Source organism: Nicotiana attenuata, unplaced genomic scaffold, assembly GCF_001879085.1.
Source record: "Nicotiana attenuata strain UT unplaced genomic scaffold, NIATTr2, whole genome shotgun sequence".
Classification (NCBI taxonomy): domain Eukaryota; kingdom Viridiplantae; phylum Streptophyta; class Magnoliopsida; order Solanales; family Solanaceae; genus Nicotiana; species Nicotiana attenuata.
The window spans coordinates 659,511-669,693 of NW_017670319.1; the positions used below are offsets into that span (position 1 = coordinate 659,511).

The window sequence follows — 10,183 nt, forward strand, 5'->3', positions numbered from 1 at the left end:
TATTATAATACGGGAAAATCTCACTTTATATCCATTAAGCCCAAACTATTTACTTTTGAAAATTTTACTTCCTATAGCAAAGGTATACACCCTATTTATTATAAATCGAAATTATTTTAAAATATTATTTTCTATAGCTACCTTTTATATTTTATAGCAAAATAAGTATTTAAGGTATATACTACCATTGAGGCATGAAATACGCTATTTATATTTTAAATATCTCTTAGACAACTAGACATACCTATTTTTAAGGTGATTGTTGTTACTGTATTCATGAACACATGCGAATACATATGAATACATGCGCGTACAATGCAACTGCCCGATTTTAGGCACTTTTTACTGTTGTATTCATGAATACAACAGCGCGAATACATGTGAATACATGCTCGTACAGCTGGACTGCCCTGATTTAAGGTGTTTTTTACTGCTGTATTCATGAATACATGTCGCAAATACATGTGAATACATTCGCGTATAGCTGAACTGCCCTGATTTATAGGCTCTTTTTGTTGTTGTATTCATGAATACAACAGTGCGAATACAACGAATACACTACCATAACAACTGAATAATAGCTATAGGAAGTAATTATGTATATGGTAGCTATAGGAAGTAGTTATGTATATGGTAGCTATAGGAAGTTAATAGTCACTAAACAATAGTGGTTTTTGAAAATTTCTCTTTACTTTTCCTACTGTGCAGCCCAAACTATTTAACCGGCCCACCCATTAGCTATTTGCCTTCTCATTTGAACTAGAGAATGTTAAAAACATTCGGCTTTATTTTTGTAAGCTTATCTGGTAGTGGACTTGAATGGATCTACTTCTTCTTTGCCAGATCGATCTTCATTAAGAGAGTCAACCAAAGCTATTGTTCTACCTCCTTTCCTTATGATTTTTGTGTGTGTATGAGACCCACCATTGTTGAGCTTGAAGCTCCTGAATTTGAAATTTTACTTTGAAGATTTATTTTTTGATTCGACGTGAGTGCTATAAAATATTTCTTATAGTACCTTCGAATAAGCTTCCCAAATCTGAATTTTTCTGCGTGTTTGAATATCCACCATTGTTGGCTTGACGCTGAATTTTTATTTTTTAAAATTTCTTGTTTGATTCAAAGTGGGTGTTATTAAATATTACTTATAGTACCTTCTGGAAGTTCATACTGAAATTTGATCATATTTGAAGTTGATTTGAGGTGATTGAGATCGAATATTTCAGTTGAAAATCGAAGAAAAACAATAGTTAGCTAATAGTATACTGCTACGGTATACAATATGTTTTAGAAATATATAGCTATATTGCAACAATATATTATTATAGTATACAATATACTGCAACAGTATACTGTAATAATCGAAGAAGAACACAATTACCTAATAGTATACCATTATGGTATACAATATAGTGTATGAGTATATAGATATAATGCAACTGTATACTATTATATTATATAATATACTGTAATAGTATATTGTACAATAATGTGCAATATACCTCAACAATATACCGTAATAATATATAATATACCATAATAATATACTATTTTAATGTAATAGTATAATGTAGAATGAAGAGCATAAATATCATTTTCATATATTATATGTTATTTTGGTATATAATATATAATTCAATAGTATACATTTTATTATAATAATATATTATTATAATATACAATATGATGTTATAATTGAGTCATTTTTTAAATTTTTTAACTGAATCCTTTTTAAATATATTAACAAAGTTCTCATGCTTTTTACATTTTTTTTTTCTTAAAAGAGGCGTTAGATGGAATTTCATGGAGATTTATTTATTGTATTAGAAGTAGATGATGAAAATAATAATTTTTTCTCTCTTCTCGATACTTAACTTTTATGGGCAACCTACGATTTCACCTCTTGTTGGCTTTCTCACGTTCTCGCTTCCCTTCTCCTTATGTTATGTGTCACGAATAAATTATGGGCACAATTTAATCTCACGGTTTAACAATAGCCTCTTATGACTTTCCATTAACTTTATGAAGGCATAGCCACAATCACGATTCCCCTATCTCCTTTCACAATGGGTAGGAAGGATAATTAGTTTGGTGGGTAGAAAAATTAATGATAGATAATAGTAATTAGTTTAGTTTTTGTGGCTAAAGTTATAAAACTCCCTTATATACCTTATTCATCCAAACAAACGAGTCCCAACATTATTTGATACAAAAATGTATTTTTAAGAAATTAACTTAAGAAACACATGGGCTGAAATGCCAATTTTCGAAAATGACGGTACTGTTGTCAAGAAAATGTATAACCAACAAAAGTTTTGTCGAAAATGTTGGTTTAGTTTCCAAAACCAAACACAAATCGTACAGGTCTGAGTAGTCTATTGAAATGAAGTGAAGTGGTTAACCACATTTAACGAGACGAGGAAAAAAAAAAACATAAGAAAAATCTCCAATTGAAAATAATAAACAAGTCGAAGTAGGTAGCTTAGTGAAAATGAAGTCTATTATCTTTATTGCTGCTTCTCCATTTGGATCCTTAAACAAACTATGGAATCCGCAACGAGTTGGATCCATTCTTTGTTGTTCTTCAGCTTCATTATTGCTTCTTTACATCTACTAGACACACTGATTATCTCAAGTAGACTAACCACCGACCAAAATATCCAGCTGATAAAGAAGCAGACCCAGCTGCCTCTGCGTTTCAACTCTGATGGAACCTTCAAAATTCTGCAGGTTATAATAGAAACTTAAGCTGTTTCTTTTTGCAGTTACTTTGTTGTATTTTGTTTGAGTTTAATGGTTTTAGGTGGCGGATATGCACTACGGGAATGGGAAGGTGACTCGGTGTAGAGATGTATTGGAGAGTGAGTTCAATTATTGTTCCGACCTCAACACTACTCAGTTCTTGAGGAAAATGATTGAGATTGAAAAGCCAGACTTGATTGTATTTACTGGTAATAAGTTTAACTTTTCCCTTCTGTTAATAATCAGAGTTCAGAACTAAATCAAGTATGCCTTGACATAATCTGAAGTAAGAAAAACACTTTCCTTTTCCGGGTGACAGTTCTCAGCAGAAGTTCTAATTTAAGATCAATTTTCAGTAACTGTTTCCTGCCTTTCCCCAAATGGTATGATAGAGATTCAGAATATGCTAAATCTAGCGGCCTAAGTAAATTACTGTATTCTCACGTTATTGTTTATCGCAGGTTTTCATTGTAAATCCAACTCAGCCAAAGTAAAATTTAATTTCAATCATCTTTTATTAGTGAATTTACTTGTGTAAACCTTTCAAAGCCACTCCAGCTTAACATGAAAATTATTTATGAAGATTTCTTAAAATTGTTGTTGGACCCCTATTGAATTGTGAAACTCTTTCCCTTCAATGAGCTGAACTGCTGAAGCAATATTTAGACTTAGTGAAGGACCATTAGAATTTATCTATAGCCATCACATTTAAGAGGTATGGGGTGATTTGTTAAGTACAATGTTGATAGATATAAAGTTCACTCACAAAAATAAAATACTTTCAGGAAGACCAATAAAGTTTCATTATTACAGGATACGATGGTTTGTAGTTACGGATCTGATTATTATTGTTTTTCCAAGAGCAAGTTCTTCCTATTGTCTTCCAGTTGGATCTAATAATCAATACTTTTGGTTCTAACAATCTTGGAACAATTGATTAAGATTTGGGAAGATTGTTAATCACATTCAAAAACTAACTCGTGACTGACATTGGGAACTAACTAAGCGACTACTTCAGCTAGTATTAGATATTAAAAACATGATTACAGATAAAGAGACAAGAAAGTGACTAGTTCTTAGCTAAATCATCAGAAACCTTCTTTAGATCTTGTATCATAATATATTATGAAGCTCTCTTTGCTTAAAATATTAGCTCAGTGTTGTTTCAATCTCTCATCCTCTTTGCAGAACTTGATACAATTTAATCTTGCTTTCATATGTGTGACTGTGTGTTGTTTCGTATACAGGTTGCAGGGTTAATTATGTGGCTTTTGAGTCCTCATGTCTTGTACTGCCTTTTTCATAGCCACGATATGAAATTAATTAAGAAACTAAATGAATAATAGGGTGTGCATGCTAATTATCATTAGGTAAGAAAGGAGTACTATATTGCAGATAGCAAGTATTTGGTTGCAGCGAGACGGGGCTGAAGTTTCTAAATGAGAAAAAAAAATCTTGGAGAAAGTGAAAATAGGAAGGTATAACTTATTAGAGTAAGAGGAGGCAATGGTAGAAGGGTATAATTTACATAAGAGTACAAGCAGGGAATTGTAGGTTTAACGAGAAAATTGACACTGTGAAGGGGTGCATGATTACTTGCTGTCCATACAATACCATAGACATAAAGGTTAATAATTTATTGTTAAAGCAAAACCGAAGGTTCAAGCAAGGGATGTGGATTGAGTCCAAGTTCTGGACAAAGAGGGGGCCTTTGTGTTTTCATCTTTCCTAAATCGATTGATCAAGATCCCAGCGTGATAGACCGGGTCAAATTGAGGAGCTTGCAGCGGAAATAGGTTCCTGGCTCGTCAACCGAATGCCTCACCTAGCGACTCCCGACTTGAGTTCCGGAACCATAGCCATTTAACGGGATTCGAGAAATGCCAAGGCTCAAGGACCTCTAGGACATGGAACAGTACTTTAAGGCAATCAAGGTGAATTGTAAAAAATATCTAAGCCAAGCTATTGAATCCAAGCCTAGTGAAATCAATCCTCCAAGCCTAATCATACAGTGACAAACTTTTAAGGAACAACCATGGAAAGTAAGTTAAAGAAAGCTATTGAAAACTTTTCAGTTTACAACTAACAAATTATAATTGAAAAAACAAGAAAACAGATGTCCACAACCTATTGAAAACTTCTTTTAATTTCACTGTCATAAGAAGAAAACAAGTGATGAAGTTCACATTCCTATCATTTTGCTTGTTAACACCTGAGTTTCATTGCATCCTGATGTGCACATGCACTTCCAATCTTTTGGATCAAATTTGGGCCAGTTTAACTTGATTAGGTCATTGGTCTATGATCTTTGCTATTTTGCTCTAGTCTCACCCAGTTATTTGAATGGAGAGCTTGTCAAAATCTGTTTTAGCTACATGGTGCTTCTTCTGTAAAGAATCCTTTGAATGATGTAGGGATGTACCCATGGCTTTGGGATTAATTACCTTAATTTGATAACTAGGTCTCTGTCATATCCCTTTGTTATATTTCATGCTTTGTTTAGGTTATCCTTGTGCAGGACATGGATGTTTTGGTTTAAATTACACAGTGGATTTGTTGAATAGGTTATTTCATTTAACATTGAAATATTCTAATGAGTCAATAATGTATGAAACTCTCATTTCTAATCTTATGGTGGCTGAGATTATAGAATTCTAATTTGCAAATACATTAGTGAAAAATTCCAGGTGCTTTCTTGTTGTGTGTTCATCTGTAATCTTTGTAAAGTTCACTTCACTTTGTTATACAGGAGATAACATATTCGGAGCAAGTGCCACTGATGCTGCAGAATCTTTGTTTGAAGTTTTTGCTCCTGCTATAGAATCCGGAATTCCATGGGCAGCAGTTTTGGGGAACCATGATCAAGAATCTACCATGAATCGTGAGGAACTTATGTATTTAATCTCCCTGATGGATTATTCTGTGTCACAAACCTTCCCATCAACCAAAGTTACCTCGGATCCAGTAAAACAGCAACAAATAACAAATATTGATGGATTTGGCAACTACAATCTTGAAGTGTGGGGTGCACCTGGCTCATACTTTAGTAACAGCAGCATTCTTAACCTATATTTTCTAGACAGTGGAGATAGAGCTGTTGTCGATGGAGTTCGGACTTATAACTGGATCAGGGAATCTCAACTAAGTTGGCTTCGTGATATTTCTAAAAGATATCAGGTATTGTAATGGCAGACATTAGAAGGAAGCATATATGAATTTTTTCTCTCTTTCTCTCACTCTCTCTCTCTTTCACACGCGCACATACACACACACATGTACCTGTGTCCAGCATTAGCCTTCCATGTGCATGACTTAGTGATTCACTGTTCAGCATTCTATCCCAATTTTGCCATTTCTTAGAACTTTCTGTTCTGTGTTTTCATTAATTGTTTCTGCTCTGACGACGTAGGTTTAGCCTATTCAGTATTTATTATTAACATTTTGCAGGTCAATACAATCACAGGGACAATGGAAGTATGCTGATCAATCAGTCGAGAGTTCTCTGTCAATGATACATCCTGCACTAGCGTTTTTCCATATCCCGATTCCAGAAATTCGTCAGGGTCCCATAAAAGATATTGTTGGCACGTACCGGGAATATGTGGCATGTTCGTCAGTAAACTCCGGAGTTTTGAAGACCTTTGTCTCAATGGGGGATGTTAAGGCTGTTTTTATAGGTCATGATCATACTAATGATTTCTGTGGGAATCTACAAGGTATATGGTTTTGCTATGGTGGAGGCTATGGATATCATGGTTATGGTATAGCTGGATGGCCTAGAAGAGCAAGGGTTATACAGGCAGAACTTGGAAAGGGAAAAGACGTGTGGATGGGTGTGGAGAAGATCAGAACATGGAAACGACTTGATGATGGTGTACTGACCAAGTTTGATGAGCAAGTCTTGTGGGACAGAAAATCATTAAGATGAAAGTATCAGGTATAGACTGTTCTTTCTGTTGGTTTTCTTAATTGCTTTCTCAGCCTTTTTGCTAAGATCTTCTCCCTCCGTCCTGATTGATGTGGCGGTGTTTGACTCGGCAAGGAGTTTAAGAAAGAAAGCAAGACTTTTGAAACTTGAGGTCTAGAACAAACCATAGATATTTGTGTGGCTGTAAATCAATTCATTGAGGGTAAAGTAGGAATTCTAAAGATAAATTGTTTTTAAATAAGAAAAAGTGACATTCTTTTCGCGACTGACTTAAAAGGAAAGAGTGCTACATAAATTCAGACGGCAGGAGTAGTGTATCTGATTTGTGTATTTTGTCTTTTTTCATTTCATCTTGCTGTAGGTAGGATATATTTCCATCCAGAATTGCAGTTACCTTTTGTAAACATGCATGGATGATATGTTTTATCTTATGAATGATTGAGAATTTGAGATTGAACTGCTTTAAGCTTTCTGAAAGTAGCACTAGGCTTTTAAGACTTTTGTGAGTCGCACTTGAGCTGTTCTAAAAGAGAGAAAACTAGAAGTGCTGTGAATCCCTGGTGAAATAGATACTTCATAATTTGTGGTCTAGAGAGGTTCCACTTTAATAGGGTACCTAAAAGCATGGGGCCAGAACAAAGAAGGAAAAATAACAAATTGTTGCAGTTATGATCTTTGTTATATAGAGTCATTTATGGGTGTGTACCCGATCCTACACGGATGTCAGATGTGCAAGTATGTGATACACGAGGATGTGCGCCTTTTATTCTACTTTTTAGTGTAATTGACAAATATCTCAGAGTCAATACCTGTATTACACCCGTTTGACACCATTACATCAAGACCGGTGAAGGATCTAATTAACAACGGTCGTGGTAGTTAAGACGTCCCTTTATAGCATTTTAGTGCCTGTTGATTAGGAACTTGTACATCGTTATGGATGATTTACCTTATTAAAAGTTCAGCCAGCTTATTGTTGTTTTTTAACTGTGCCCATATCGTTTAATCAGAAAACAATTAATTTATGTATACTTGGAAACATTTAAAGGAGTAGAGAAAACCAGGGCACAAGTTAATATAGACAACATAATTCTTACTCTTAAATCTTGTCAGATTTATTCGTTATTTGTTAACTTATGGGAAGCAAGCTAGAATTTGATACAGAAGCAGTATTTCATAACAATTCTTCTTTGCATAACAATAACTACTACTTCTGGGCCTCAACGCAAAACTAGTTGGATTAGCTATATGAATCCTCTTCAGTAATTATGCTTCATTTGGACCCTTTCCATTCTGCTACTCAATAATGTCTTTTTGAACAAATTAGAATTCTCTAGTTCTGCTACTTAATTGTTTTTCTGTTTTAGGAGATACTAGAATTCCGTAAAAACATTAATTCACTGCATCTCACGCCTATGTCTACAGTCCCTACACTCTCAAACCAAATAGAGAAAAGTCATGTCAAACACCGACCAAAAACTCCTATCACGCACTGGATGCTAGTGCGAGTGTGCCAATAACAACTAACCCTAATCCCAGCTGGTTGTTATGCCTATAAAGGTACTTTGCTTCCTAAGTCCGTAGGGACAAGTATTCTTTGCATTTGAAAAATTAAAAGTGATTCAGTCCCATGAGTTAGTTTTTAGAATGTTTCAACACTAATTACCTCTAATCCAACTTGATTACATCATAGCCTTTAGTATTCTTTTTTATATTTTTCGTTTTGGTATAAATTCACATCTTCAGTTTAAACAAGTAACACTGTATAAGCATGCAACTTTACATATTATTCGGTACAGAAAGTCTTCCCATACACTTGGTAAGAGTACTTTTCAACTAAGCATATCAGAATAGTTCCCAAGGGTCTAGAGAACTATTCTCCTTCATCCTGCCAAACATTCCGTCTTGACTGACCTAACTAATAAGTTATCAGCCTCTTTGAATCTTCATTAGCAGAATTTTTTATGAATACCTCAAGTTAAAGTCACGAGAGAGCTCTTCTTTATCTTCGATCCACTTTATCAGATCTCACGTTTGATGGATACTCTCCAGGTACAGATTGGTACCATAGGTGATTGATTATTAAATTAATGCTGTCAGGTTGGTGATTTTTATCACTTGGAGGGGGTTAATTAGTGGTTGTTTTGTTATGATAGGGGTGGTACGGAAAGCGGGTGAGTGGATAGGGAGAAGCTGATCAAGGGAGAATTGAAGATGATTGATAATCAGCATGAAAAAATATGGACAAAGTAATCTAGGAGAAGCATTGGAGGGTGAAGTTGGAAAACAGAACAAGAGGAGATCACTCTTGGTAGAGGCGGATGGAGCTTATATACTATGAACCCATTAATTTTAAATCCTATATTTGCCTCTACTCTTGGGAATAGGAAAAGTTTGTCTATGAAAAGCCAAGAGTTGATCCACATTTGAAATATTAATATTAATTAAAAGAAAAGAAAGAAGCTTGACAAAGTTTGGTTCAAAAGCCGCCTGAGCCAGCTTATCCGTCTATGAACCTTGACGAAGTCATTTAAAACTCGTGAATGTCTGCTACACTGTGATGAACAAGTGACATCGAGATGTTAAAGAAGTTTGGATCTATTGTCAGCGGAAAATTTCTTTTCTCTGTCTCATATGTAATTTGGCTTGCTAAACTATGGCTTCAGTCAAATTAAGATCTTTTCATGAGAAATAAATGTGAATTAAAGTCTAAGGCACCATATGTTCATCATTCTTGATGGAAACTGATTAATGATTATGTTCAAATGTTTCTTTTCATGGTTATATCTCGAATAAAAAAGCAGTTGAATTAGATTATTTCGCAATAATTCCCCTTTTCCTCCATTGCTTTTCTTCTTCTTTGGGGACTGGAAGGGTGTTCTCCTTTTCTTTTTTTTCCCGAAGAGGATTTACAAGCACTTACCTCCCACTATTGTTTTCATTTGCAGGATTGACTCGATATGGTGGACCTATATGGTCGATGTACGTTTTTGCAATTTTTTAGCTGGCTCTTGATTTGGTTGATATTTCCACGTAAAACCCTTTGCAGTTTGAGGGGAGTTTATTTCAATTATGTAACATAGTTTGAGTTGTAATGTGCAAGCCTTGCAATATTGCTGCAAGAGTAGGTTAGAGAGTTGTAACTGTGCAGTTGTGAACAAAAGAATTAGTATCAAGTTTGTTCCACGTTTTACGGTGATTTGACAGAGCAAACTTTCTTTCAATTACCTTACTGGAGGTTTATGGCAGGTTGCTCTTTTAGCATAAGTAATGTCTAAAACATTTGCCTAAATTTATGGGTTTTTTTATGTTACATGAGTTTTATAACTTTACTGTATTGGTGGGGAAAAAAAAATATGACACATTGAGTAATGAATGTTGAAAGGTGGCATTTGGATAAAAGCAATAAACAGGAATGACGAGGCGTGGTTAAAACACCCGCGGGGTTGTTTGCAAAGATATCGTATCTGACAATCGGGAAAGAAAAGATAGGCATGAGATGCATGAAGACTA

The 10,183-nt window shown here is 34.7% G+C and overlaps 1 protein-coding gene across 2 annotated transcripts; it reads left to right on the top strand.

The window, feature by feature from the left end:
• The first annotated feature begins 2,437 nt into the window (after positions 1-2,437).
• Positions 2,438-9,983, top strand: LOC109237797 (probable inactive purple acid phosphatase 28). 2 transcript variants are annotated; one of them, XM_019404175.1, is made up of 5 exons: positions 2,438-2,730; positions 2,804-2,951; positions 5,492-5,919; positions 6,206-6,679; positions 8,827-9,520. In XM_019404175.1, the coding sequence occupies exons 1-4, from the start codon at positions 2,545-2,547 to the stop codon at positions 6,668-6,670; spliced, it is 1,227 nt and encodes a 408-aa protein (XP_019259720.1). In that variant the 5' UTR covers positions 2,438-2,544; the 3' UTR covers positions 6,671-6,679; positions 8,827-9,520. The 2 variants fall into 2 exon arrangements, with proteins under 2 accessions (XP_019259720.1, XP_019259719.1); XM_019404174.1 differs by lacking the exon at positions 8,827-9,520 and adding an exon at positions 9,619-9,983 and having other exon boundaries at positions 2,439-2,730.
• Positions 9,984-10,183: the final 200 nt, after the last annotated feature.

What these genes read in the sequence shown, in the direction of transcription:
- LOC109237797 (XM_019404175.1), top strand. Translation starts at nt 2,545, where the DNA reads ATGGAATCCGCAACGAGTTGGATCCATTCTTTGTTGTTCTTCAGCTTC. An exon ending in GAACCTTCAAAATTCTGCAG is followed by an intron (nt 2,731 to 2,803) that starts GTTATAATAGAA and finishes TAATGGTTTTAG; the next exon opens with GTGGCGGATATGCACTACGG. An exon ending in ATATTTCTAAAAGATATCAG is followed by an intron (nt 5,920 to 6,205) that starts GTATTGTAATGG and finishes ATACAATCACAG; the next exon opens with GGACAATGGAAGTATGCTGA.